Source organism: Esox lucius, chromosome 17 (assembly GCF_011004845.1).
Source record: "Esox lucius isolate fEsoLuc1 chromosome 17, fEsoLuc1.pri, whole genome shotgun sequence".
Taxonomy (NCBI): domain Eukaryota; kingdom Metazoa; phylum Chordata; class Actinopteri; order Esociformes; family Esocidae; genus Esox; species Esox lucius.
In genome coordinates this window covers 35479828-35493475 of record NC_047585.1, presented here as the reverse complement: position 1 = coordinate 35493475, position 13648 = coordinate 35479828, and the positions used below count along the sequence as shown (strand labels likewise).

At 40.5% G+C, this 13648-nt stretch overlaps 1 protein-coding gene across 17 annotated transcripts in view; it reads left to right on the top strand.

Moving 5' to 3' along the window:
- nfasca (neurofascin homolog (chicken) a) overlaps positions 1 to 6417 on the top strand; it is a 111447-nt gene extending 105030 nt beyond the window's left edge. For all 17 annotated transcript variants that reach the window (XM_020055566.2, XM_020055567.2, XM_020055574.2 and 14 more), the window contains one exon: positions 1234 to 6417. In XM_020055566.2, coding sequence (XP_019911125.2) covers positions 1234 to 1462 — 229 coding nt within the window. In that variant the 3' untranslated portion in view covers positions 1463 to 6417. The remainder of the gene's footprint in view (positions 1 to 1233) is intronic.
- Positions 6418 to 13648: the final 7231 nt, after the last annotated feature.

Genomic DNA, 13648 nt, shown 5'->3' with positions numbered 1-13648 from the left:
TTTTTCTTACCGCTATTCGTTTTTTGGACAATTTATCTTCTGTAGACTATTTCACTATTTTGTACAATGCCTGATTCCTTTATTCTCTTTCTTTCTCTCTTTTATATTTTTAGACAGGTGATTCCTGTAGTTCCATATAGACTTTAGTCAGTCTCTCTCATTATTAACACCTGATGAAGTATCTCCTCTGTTTCCTTGTTTGAGGTCAGAGCAGGCTGGTTGTTGGGTTTATACAGTTCAGCATGGTTGCCTTGGTAATTCTTGGTTCATGACCTTGAGTGCCCATTTGATGACAGCTGACTTGGCATGGAGTGTGCCCACAATTTTGGTCTGAATATATACAGGCCACCTATATAGCAATGAATGGTTCTACTAACTCACCAGCCACACAGTCCCACACCAGCAGCTAATAAACAAATATGGTTTGGTTCTAGATGGATCTTCTAAACCTCCAAATATGATGGAAAAACTGTTTAGGAGCTAAACTTGCATCCTTTTCTGTTCCGCGCCTTTCTGCTGTTATGCTGTTTGCTTGCGGTATGAGTTTAGAGAGCTCATCCTGGTTAGTAGCCCCAAGGCCCCACTGCATGACACTTCTCTCTGGCTACTGCAGGGTAGAAGACATGGCAACATGTTCTGAACTGAGATACGCACACCTACAAAAATATGAACATTCACACAAATCCACAAACACCTACAGTGCTATGATTTGCGTGTTGCGAGTTGAAGCTTCATGCACAGATCTCACATCAGACCATAGCCCAACTTGAGCAGCATGTGTACAAGAATGTGTTTGAGTAATTAAAGACAGCATACAGCTTCCCACAAGACGCACAGATGCTGTTCTTCTACACTACTGTAGTTAATGCTTTCAAATTTCAGCAAGCTTCTGTTATAGCACTCGAGTTGACCGTTGCCAGTGTTTTTATATCGTAGCTAAAGGCAAGTATCGATGTTCCAAAATTGGTTTTTGGAAGTGCTTTTGTTTCAGCCTGACACTGTATGACCTCGGTTACAGTCTGCACTGTTCCGTAACAGAGACCGCCGCGGAAAACTACTAAATCAACACTTCTCTTGTTTAAAGATGTTCGTCTCCTCGGTTTTACTCTGACACCTCACCCATCCTCTCTCTCCCCTCTAAACTTTGGGATGGGTTATCATTCACCTGCGGTAATGCTGGTCATGATGACATCACAAGCTGAGTCTAACTGTTGACCTGTTGACCTTTCGCAGTAGTGACGAGGACAACAAGCCTCTGCAGGGTAGCCAGAACTCTCTGGACGGCGGGGTGAAGGAGAGCGACGACAGTCTGGTGGATTACGGCGAGGGAGGTGACGGCCAGTTCAATGAGGATGGCTCCTTCATCGGCCAGTACACTGTCAAGAAGGACAAGGACGAGACGGAGGGCAACGAGAGCTCTGAGGCCACCTCGCCCGTCAACGCCATCTACTCGCTGGCATAGCCCCCCTGCCCTGGCTGGCCTGGAGACCTGCATATCACCCACTAGTGGTTGGAGGGTGCTATTACCACCACTGCTTCTACCACACGTACACACACAAATCCACATGTGAATATATAAATATATGAATCTATGAAAACACGTATAAACACGTACACACATGTCGCCTGCCCGGAGGCTGTTTGGCCTCTTAAAGCGGAGGAAGATACCGTTTCTGTTAGAAATAATGGGTTGTGAATGGAATGGAAGTTACCAGAAACACGTAGCCAAGCCATGATGTTTGGTTCCAGAAATCTGGTTTCCCAGGCCAAGTTTGAGAATCTTGAACAGTACGCGTCACTCTATGCTATTCCTCCTGTCCCTCACACAGACTTTAATGTGCCTGAAGGGCTGGCCACTGGAGAGAGAGGACTAAGAAGCAACGCCAAGGTTTTCAAGCACTTTGTGTGGCTCTAGAGCTTTATTTGTTTTGAACATCCTCAGCTTTCCCCACAACCCACCTCTTTCTCCCACATATGTCCTCATGCCCCCTGTGTCTTTACTCTGCAGCCCCAGGGTAAAGACACAGCTTGTTCTGTCAACATATCAGTTACGGACCACCAACATAGCAGGATATCGGCAGATATGTTTATCATATTGATACTTCCGCGATGAGAGATCATTTGTTGTTCACAACTCGTACAGTAGAGGAGTCATTTTAATATATGAATGCTGTTAACGTTGCTAGCTCACCTCGCTGCCAAACTATGCACTACTACCAGCTTGTTTTTGAGTGAAGTCTGGGTATTCATTCTAATGTTTATTTTTCAGTGTTGATTCTCACATGTTTTAAGAAGAACAATTTCTTAGTGAAATGCTATCATTCTCTTGCCTTCCTGCTGTGGTACATATACTTTTATTTCACCTCCATCAAGTTGTGTGGAGATATTCGAAATGGCAATGGCTATAGCAATGCCATTTCTGCCTCAAGCTATTTTATACTACTGGCCACGACTATGTCAGTTATAAATGACATATATTTAATTTTAATTTCAAGCATGGTAGTAAATTAGTGCAAGAGACAAAAGAGGAAGTATCTTGGACCGAAGATTTGCTTTGCTTGATAACAAACAAATGACTGACTGACAATACCTCATTTTTTAAAGTCACTGGGGACACAAAAATCTGATCAACCATTTGAAGATCGCAATATAATGCTACATCTTGGCTGCTTCCTGCACTTGTCCCACTTAGCCGTATGCTGATAGACACACCTGAGATGTCGGAGGGTTTCCACAACCAATTCACCAATAAAATATGCAGACCTGATCTCCCCCATATAATATTTGATAACATAGAAACATTTAGCCAGCAGAGGGTTAATTTGAATCTGACAATGTGTAGGGTTACTGGTCTAGCAGAGGGTTACTGGTTTTAAATCTGTTTTATTTAGAATTGACTTAAGCAGACAATTATGCGTAGTATGGGCTTCTATTTACATGTAAATAAAAACAAACAGGACAGCAAACAACTGAGCAAATTGAGCAAATATGAAATGTGAATTCCCTTCACAATTCACCAACAAAATAAGTGTAATTCTTTAAAAGGAAGAATTTGATTGGAGAATTACCAGGGGTAACACTTTCCCTTAAGTTGAAACGTATTACCATATAACTGCTATGTAAATGCACATAATCAACTGTATTAATACCACAGGTATTACATTGTATTTACTTTGTTATTACAATAGCATTATGATTTATCAGCATTTAAATAGCATCCTACAGGATGTTTTGTAATTACCTCTTGATTTTTTTCCAAATGTAATAACCAATACCGGTAAATTAGGATTCTATTGTATTTACTATACAAGGTAAAACCTGTGGTATTATTTTGTTGTTAATATAATTGTTAATGTATTTACACAGCAGTTACTTAGTAATAAGTGTCAACTTAAGGGAGTTAAGTGAAAGTGTTACAGAGTTAGTTTTTCTTAAGAGTGCCCAGTTGTCTTTAAAGCACTGTTATGAGGTCTGGAATGTCCAAATCCCCTGTTCTAAACGTGGCATTTGCCCTCCATTCCATGTTGTTTTAAATGTGGCATTAGCCCTCCATTCCAGGCATCTCCCTGGTGAGTCTGTCTTCCCCTCAGACAGACTGTTTCTTAATGTTATGGATGCTTTGCTTCAATGAGAAATTAATGTCAACATTTATAATTGGTTTGTAATGAAAAATAATGTAAACATTTGCAATTGGTTGTTACGGGATTTGTCCACAGAAGTAATCAATCCCTGCTCCATCTAAGGTTACCAGATGGGAGAAGCTAAAATGTAGCATTTTATCATGTGCAATGATTTGGTTGGATTATTTGGAACTGATTAGCTATCCTTAAACTGTTTCTATGGTATGGCTCGGTCATCTGTCTGTACATCTCTATGGCAACTGGTGCTTGGGGAAGGGGACCCACTTCCTGATTACTTGCTGGTTAGCATGGCTGTGATTCTTTGGCTTGGCTCTTTGTCTGCTTCTTTTAAAACTATTGTTAGAGCCAGGCTGAATCTGCAGGGGAGGTACGTTTAGCTCAAGCCAACAGAAATTGGAATATTTATATATTTAGGATACATCTGGGAAGGTATTGAATGTCCCTGCTGATACCGCCTGGTTGTATTTATCGTTGACAAGTCTTCATGGACAAGTCATTGTCAAGCGAGTGGGAAGATGTTTCAAACAATGCAGCGGTGGGCAGACATTTTACCATTTGACCCTTCAATAGTAGAACTCATTCATGAGTCGTCCTCTATGTTTCACGTCTAGAAAGTGTAAGAAAGGCACCCACATGTATTACAACCACACTACTGAAGTCTCACTAAATCTAATAGATCTCAGCTAACAAAGTACAATTAGCTAATGGAGGTCACATCATATTTCAGATTTTAATTTATATTTTAATTTGTTACATTTTGTTGATAATATTAATTAATATATTAGTAATTCACTTATTGTTGAAAATCCATCAATTGAATATTTAACTGCCTTGATATTTTCATATCAGAACTAACTCTGAAATCCACAATAAAGAATTTAACGGAATTAGTTGTAATTGTAGATTAGAGGAAATGACAGATATTTTTTGGTGATGGGTATTTACGCTGTTAACAGCATTGACTGTCACCATTATAGAGGTTGTGTTAATCTATTCATTGTGCTGCTCTTCATGTCGATAATTTCATGTTGTAGTACTGTTATTATTCCATGTTTTATTAGAATTTATTTAATATAACTTTTACATGACACAGAAATGTAACATTGCCTAATTATTTGTCATACCGTTACTGTACATGTAGGACCTAAACAATGAGATGTCTTTTTCTTGTAAATATCAGAAAATCTCAATAATAAGTAAAAGAATCACGAATCTGTATCTACCATAAAAAAATGTACCTGGTGTATCCCAAAAATTATGTTGTGCACCTTTTTATTGTAGCTTTTATTATGATTTGGAATCTTCTCCAAAGGTTTTGTCCCTAAGAACTTGTTTTGAAATATATGGCCTTTGTCTCTTGGTCGGTTAGTTTTCTGTCAATTTCTCAATCGAAAGACACATAACACAATGTTGTGAAACAGGTTTTACAGTAGTCAATCCCTTTATGGTGTAAATAAAAGTCATCATGAAATGTTTAATTGTAGCATTCTGTGCACACATCTTCAATGCATATGAAAAAGGAATTTGTTAAAGTAATGAATAGCCAATTTCATCCATTTTGTTCTTGTATTAAGGTGAATCCATTGCTGCAGACTCATTGTCCCATCAGGCCTTCTGCTCCACCCCTCCTGGTGGCAGTCCAATGACTGGTGACCTTTTTAACAGGAGTATATTTGGTCCTGCATTTCACTCACTTAAGGAGATGTATTTTTTCCTGCTGTCATCCAATTCTTAAAAAAAGAGAATATATGTCCAGCAACCACCTCTGTGATCTGATCTCTTGTCTCCAATACCTCAAAGCAATTACCAACGTTGGACCCATATTTTAATTTTTTTTATGTGTCACTTTGTGGTAGTTCACTGTGACCTCTGGGTAGTGACTGTAGTAGCCAGCCATGCTAAGACACCTGACCACTGTATCAGCATGAAGACACAGGAGACCAGGAATGCTGTCAGAGTGCCCTTGCTGTTGCTGTGTTTTGCTCTTTTCAACAGTGCAAAACTAAATGCACTCTCAGTCCCCTCCCAAAACATCAACAGCCCTGAAGACTGCTGAATCACAGAATGCTTAATGACTGATTTACAGCTTCCAGTTATGAACTTTTGCCTTGAACTCCCTGTTGACTGAGTTCTGGCTGTTTAAGCCCCTCCCCATAACAGCCTTTCTTCTTGTGTGGATTCTAAATAGGGAAATTGAGAACCTGTGAGAAAATATAAAAAAAAGAGAATTATGCATAACAGCTGATACAGTGCTTTCTTATAAATTTTTATGTGTTGTGTTTGTTCATTTAATGTGCATAAGGAGTAGGTTGTCTTCTCATTCCATCTGTAATGTATCCATCCTCTAGAGACCCTCCTCCCCTACCAGAGCAAATCACTTTTCAACTATCAGTGGGTAACAAAAAGCAAAGGTAAAGTATCTATGTACATTCTCACAGCTTTGAGCAAAAGTGTGATTTCATCCATACAACGAGACGCACATAACAATTATAACATTTGAGCTTGGATTGTTGTTAATGTATTGTTCATATCCTTGTTATATGATATAATTTTAGTACTTTATTTCTGCATTTTACTTTTACAGTTATAACTGTATCAAAGCAGCTTGTCAGTCTTGCTACTACACGTAAAAAGAACAGCTTTTGTAAGGTAGGCCTACATCTAATCAACAGAAAAATGGCATATTAATATATTCACCATGAATGCGTGAATGATGACATGTTGCAACTTCTGCTAGAGATGCCTTCTTTATAGTAAAGCTATCTCGTTTTCTCTACCTCCTAGCTTCTGTCTTTTTCTTGTTTTTACATTCTGTCTATGTCATTACTGTTACTCGTTAATCGATTTCCCCAGTAGGGAGCAGAAAATAATTTGAAATGTATTTCCTTAGAGTAGATTAAAAAAAATTCTGTTTGGAGGTTTCGTTGAGCATTTAACTGATGCACAAATCCACAGTTTTTTGCGACACACAATGTTTTGTAAGAAATACTAAAATCAGCCTCCATAAAAAATACAAATACACTGTAAGAGCTCGATAGAGTTCTATAGTACTACTGGACCCACTCTGGCTTTAGCCCACCAAAAGGCCCTACCGTAAGTCTAAAATACTGATTTATCTTCTAATGCAGGCCTAAAGTGGATTACACAATTTGTAGAAAAGTCCCTGCCTTACATCGCTTACTGGGGGCTTCATCACTCATACTGTTCACCCTTTTATTCAACATTGCTATTAAACTGGCAGGGCTTCTGTTCTCCCTCCACACCGACTACAAACAGAAATAACAGTGGCAAGATTAATAAAATCAGCACTACAATAAATCAGCTGGCAGGCTGAAAGGGGGGTGGGGGGGGGTCCAGAGTGGGCCAATGGCATGTTTTATTAAAAAGGGCTGAATACATTCTGTCTGCCTTGACCCCCGCCAGGCTAGTACATATTAATGTCCTAAACACGCTGCAAAGTCACAGACCTCTCTTTATCCCCATCAGATACGTCACCCATAAAAGACATTAGTGAACATTGCAATGGCTGTTGCTGCCAAAAGTGACACTGCTCCGGTTCATTCACGTGACTCCAGTTAGTCTGCTAAATGATGCCTTTCTCCGCTCTCTCCATAAAGACAGTTGGATTATTTGGATGGAGATTGGGAAAGGGAGGTTTTTCAGACAAACTGCGTTAGCATTGCGATAAGGTTTAACCTAGGAAAGGAAACACTGCGTTAATGTCTGGAATTGGAGACCATGTGATTATCCTTCTGTATACAGCGGGTTATGAGATGTGTCCTTGTGAGATTAGGTATTATGAGCTCAATTGTTAATGAGATTCTGCTCTAAGTAAATGTCATTGTTAAACATGAGGCCTGGTCTTCTTTCATACATACACATCTTTATATCCCGTAATTAGCTTGGACTAATGATTCTGTCTCGTACAAGCAGTACAGCATTTCAGACGGACACAGCACTGCACTCGGTTCATACATTTGAGAAAAAATACAATTTTATTTTGCTGTTTTGTATTTTAGCTCATAAACCTTAATTCTGTACTGTTACTTCTAATGTGCCTTTAATTTATCAGCGTTGTCATTCACTAGGCGATGTATGGTACTACAGATCTGGAGTATTGGATTATTTGTTTAATTTACTGGAACACAGTAAAGCTTTTCATAAAGAACATGGAACAGAAGTTGTAGATGTTGCTTTACAGAGATTTAAAATAATACAAAATTCACTACACTGCTGAGACATTCGAATACAGGTGTCATTAAAGAAGGACAGAATCCAATACAGGAGTCATTACTTATAGGAGTCATTACACAGGGACAGAGTCTAATACAGGTGTCATTACACACCCACAGAGTAATACAGGAGTCATTACATATAGGAGTCATTACACAGGGACAGAGTATAATACAGGTGTCATTACACACCCACAGAGTAATACAGGAGTCATTACATATAGGAGTCATTACACAGGGACAGAGTCTAATACAGGTGTCATTACACACCCACAGAGTAATACAGGAGTCATTACATATAGGAGTCATTACACAGGGACAGAGTCTAATACAGGTGTCATTACACAGGGACAGAGTCTAATACAGGTGTCATTACACACCCACAGAGTAATACAGGAGTCATTACATATAGGAGTCATTACACTGGGACAGAGTCTAATACAGGTGTCATTACACAGGGACAGAGTATAATACAGGTGTCATTACACACCCACAGAGTAATACAGGAGTCATTACAAACCCACAGAGTCTAATACAGGAGTAATTTCACAGGCACAGAGTCTGATACAGGAGTCATAACACAGGGACAGAGTCTAATACAGAAGTCATTACACACCCACAGAGTCTAATACATGATTCATTACAAACCCACAGGGTCTAATACAGGAGTTTTTTCACAGGCAGAGTCTAATACAGGTGTCATTACACACCCACAGAGTAATACAGGAGTCATTACAAACCCATAGAGTCTAATACAGGAGTCATTAAACAGGGACCGAGTCTTACACAGAAATGATCACACAGGGACAGAGTCCAATACAGGAGTCATTACACACCCACAGAGTCTAATACAGGAGTCATTACACACCCACAGAGTCTAATACCAGTGTCATTACACACCCACAGAGTCTAATACAGGAGTCATTACACACCCACAGAGTCTAATACCAGTGTCATTACACACCCACAGAGTCTAATTCAGGAGTCATTACACACCCACAGAGTCTAATACAGGATTCAATACACAACCACAAATTATTGTACAGGAGTCATTACACACCCGCAGAGTCTATTAAAGGAGACAACCCTAATCAGGCAACAGTGTTGCTTTCCTGCTTAGGGCATGTGCAGTCTGCATGGAAAACAGGAAGAGATGAGATGAAGAGATGAGATGCAGCGGTAGAATTAAACCTTGCCAGGTAGCACTACAGTACACTCCCTTACCTGTAACTGTCAACGGACGACTCAACACATGCTGTCTCTTCATCTTCCAGGGTTTTGTGCTGCAGAGGTACGACTCCTCTCAGAGGATGCCGCCCCAGACATGAATCACATTTAAGACAGGTTATCCAGCCAGGGCATTTGTTTATGGTCATGTTTTGGCAGATTGTCATTGATTGAGGTTTTGTCGACTGCCACACTGTGTTTTAGGTACTGGTTGGCATAATCAAATCTCCCCTTCAGGGATCCATAATACGGACTCATCCAGAGGGTATGTCCCGTCACTGCCAAAAGCCCCATCCAGCCCTCTGTGGAACAGCGATTCATGTTGAGCCAGCCTGACCGTTCGTCTTGCAAGAGCACTCCGCTCCACTGGCAGGCGTTTGTATCACACGTTGAGGTGCATTATCAGAGTAATTGGAACACATGGCTGCCCTGCACTGAATAAATGAATTTCCAAAGGGAGGGGTGGAGATCATGCTGTTTCTTCCCCCAAGCCATTGTTCTAGAGCCAGACAACTGGGGTCTTTAAGGATGGCAGTAGTCTATCAAAAGATTGATGACATGATGAAAACTCACAAAGCAATTCTGACAACCTGATTTATCTGTGCTCCATAAGCAGTGTGTCTGTGACGTGCAACTAGCCACAGCCTGTCCATACCAAGCTGACTTTGACTGGAGTCACTGTCTATGGTAAATGTCCTTCACTTTCCCTAGGGCACCCTATTTCGTCTGTAGTACACTACTGATATCCATGTGTAGTGGGTCACTTATATGATCCAATAGGATAGCATTTGGAATGCATTCATCCTCCTGGTTAGTAATTTCTGAGGTTAAAGGAGAAGGGGTTAGAGTATCAGGTCCATTCCATTGACACGCACCATCCAACCATCCAAACACGCACTCCATTCTCCCACTCTACAGTACGTTCCAGGTTTATATGGACCATGTAATGAGTGAATAAGAAAGCAGAGGATGTTTATTTTCAGAAAACAAAAGAATACTGCATTATGTGGTTAACTAATTCAGATAACGCAATAATAATAATAATAATATAGGCCTAAATGCTCAAGCAATACATTCGTTGTGTCTGCTCAGACTGCTGTAATTCCACGTTTATAGCCGCACTGTGTATAAACCGCATCAATGCGCAACTTAGAGAGAGACGTGAAAACAGCTTTCATCATATCTATTTTGACACATGTTTCAGCATCATGGACAGAGATCAGGGGTTTAATTGTCATTAGTCATTTGTTTAAACTTCACAGAAAATAAAGAAATGCAATATCTAGTAGGTAATCAAGGGATGTTCAAAACCGCAAAACAAAAGTGATATTTGGCACAAAATAGGCAAAGTTGTTGTAGTTTAAAAGTACTAAGGCCCAACCACACAGGCTGATATCAGTCTTCAATAACACATTTGAATTAATTTGTTACCGTTAATAACACCTACAATAACGGACATCATTTGTACAGGCTATTGGATACTTATCTAAAGCAGCTGGGCAAAATGCTTCCATAACCAATTACACACCGTAGAAAATCATGGAGGAAAGAACAAGTTCACTCACCGACACTGATTTTCACTGATGGGTTTGTTGTGAATCAGCGGTCTATTTTATTCTTATAGTTAAATAGACCTGAATGAGTGTGTTTTGTGCATACAGTAGAATATAATAAAATATGCATAAAATGACCTTACAGTGCAAAACTTTCAATTTCAATAAGTGCTCCCTAAAGTTCTATGAGACACCCGGTCACACAATTCACAGGTCCAAAAACATTCCAGTTATGCTGTTCAGATTGTATTAGTTTTGAATGGTTAGATTTATATGCACTTTGTTTATATACATAAAAAAAATTATACTTTAAATGCAAATGTTTAATAGCATTCTTTTTCATAACAAATTGATGCATTTTAAATACATTGTGGTTAAGGTAGTTTATGATTTTTGGTGAGCTGAGCTGAACGAGCCGGCTCACTGAAAAGAGCCAAAATGCCCATCACTACTGGCAGCTAATATAACTCAAAAAGTGAAAGAAATATTTAGCTTCCAGTCATTCAAACTACGCTAAGTTTAAATTCTCATCTTTCAAACGCAACTCAAACTAAGTTGAGGGCCCTTTGCCTTCCAAAGTTTTAGCAAACGTGTCTTCAGTGGATAGAGCGTGTCAAGCTCAGTGAAGTCAGGCCTTAACGAGTTACCCCGCTGCCAATGTGAACCTCTAAGAAACCTAGTGGAAAAAAGCACCACACCATCAGTGTAAAGTAGATCTAGCAGCTTGTTTGTTTTAGCATTGTGATTGGGATCTGTCAGAGACCAGGCTGGTTCTGGGTTGTGTTGAGTTGCAGTAATGATGTGTCTTCACTTTCTTTCTGTCTGTTTGTCTCTCTCGTTCTCTCTCTTTCCCCTCTCTCTCCTCTGTGATGGAACAGAAAAGCAATCTGCGGCTCTGGTTGCTTCAGCTGCCAGCTGATCCAGGGGAAAATCTGTCTTAGCTACGCCCAGTCCTCTTCACATTCTCTCTTAACCAGATAAGCTAGTATACTGTATAGATTTTTATGAATAGCTACTGGTATTGGAGTAGTGGAAATTATGTAGAGAACATTAAACTGTCAAAACTACACGCTGAATAGTAATATGAGATACAGTATATCCATCAAGACTTTGTATTTTGTATACTCCATCTTCATTGTTGTCATGGCTAGACACAGTGCTTTGCATTAGTTGAATAAATGACCTTGAACACATCCCAGTTGCTGGGAGCCAGGAAGAGATCAATCTGTTGAAAATATAAAGAATGTTCACCACACTAGATCTGGAAAAGCTGTTTGTTTCCGAGCCAGTATAAATTATCACAGGCGCTTATTAGTCGTGCAGTTTACCTAGATTTCTTCCATGCCTTTTCATTGGACCATAGTTCATCTGTCCATCTAGTTGTCTTTTTATATGCATAATCATTTATTTCACATGACTATGCTAACCCAAACCACGCTGTATTGTAAATATTCTATAATGTATAGGCTTTTTTTCACATAGGCTTTAGGTTCATGACCATGGCTTAACCAAGCCAGGTCCCGCTGAGCTCAGATATAAGCCGGTCCCTCCCTTTTCCCTTCAGACAGTGGATGGTCCACTCTAATGTACTTGTTTAATTACATCAGAACACTCCATCCTGAGATTTAAACTCAGTTTATCAATCCCTGAGTCAGGGTACACATCCCTCATTGTTATAAATGCTTCCTTCTGCCTTCTACCAATTATTCTGTGTTATTTGTCCACTGTTGTTCATTAGTCTGAGAGGAAGGGGAATAATAAAGCCTGGGACTGGGTGCAATGTGGTGTGTAATGCCATTACTGTTCATTTGTCATGGGGAGCTGTTTTAACGTTGCACAGCTCCCTTCGAGAGCTTAAAAGCCACTAACCCACAGCCTCTATCAGTCAGGCCTGAATAATTGATGTCACTTAAAGTGTCTGACCAAAGAAGGGGACAGGATCTTAGAGAGAGACCATCTTAGGGAGTGAGCAAGGATCCCAGACAGTGAGAGAGACAATATCTCAGACAGGGAGAGAGACAGGATCTTAGACAGGGAGAGAGACAGGATCTTAGACAGGGAGAGAGACAGGATCTCAGACAGGGAGAGAGACAGGATCTTAGACAGGGAGAGAGACAGGATCTTAGACAGGGAGAGAGACAGGATCTCAGACAGGGAGAGAGACAGGATCTTAGACAGGGAGAGAGACAGGATCTTAGACAGGGAGAGAGACAGGATCTCAGACAGGGAGAGAGACAGGATCTCAGACAGGGAGAGAGACAGGATATTAGACAGGGAGAGAGACAGGATCTTAGACAGGGAGAGAGACAGGATCTTAGACAGGGAGAGAGACAGGATATTAGACAGGGAGAGAGACAGGATCTTAGACAGGGAGAGAGACAGGATATTAGACAGGGAGAGAGACAGGATCTTAGACAGGGAGAGAGACTGGATCTTAGACAGGGAGAAAGACATGGTCTTAGGGAAACATGACTAGAGATGAAAGGGGACGCAGATCAGAGAAAAGGAACGTGGGGTGACAGCTCCCTCAGACACAGGGTCAGCAGAGGTGAAGGGAGATTGAGCAGAGGGAAGAAGACAAAGGCGGGTGACGGGACCAGATAAGGAGGATTGTTGCATCAAAAGTTTAGCTCTCTCAAACTGTTCTGATGGACAGCAGAGCCTGAATCTTGTCTTGAATTGTGTTGACTTTTCCATTCCAGCTACGTATTTCTCCTAGCAAAACAATGGGCATTTTAAGTCATTTGAAAGCCCATCATCAGTCATCCTGACATCACCTCTCCCTGGTTGTTTTGTTCCAATCCATTTCTCTCCACACCTGCCTTAATGTCTCCCTTTTCTCTGCACCCCTCTCTTCTTACTTGCTCCTGCTCTCCATCCAGTTCCTCTAAATCCCCACCCGTAGGCTAATCTCTATCGCCTGTCCATCCACTGGTTTCATCCCTCTAGTCTCCATCTGTTTTCTCCGTTCCTCCTTCCCTCCCTGTCTTGCTCT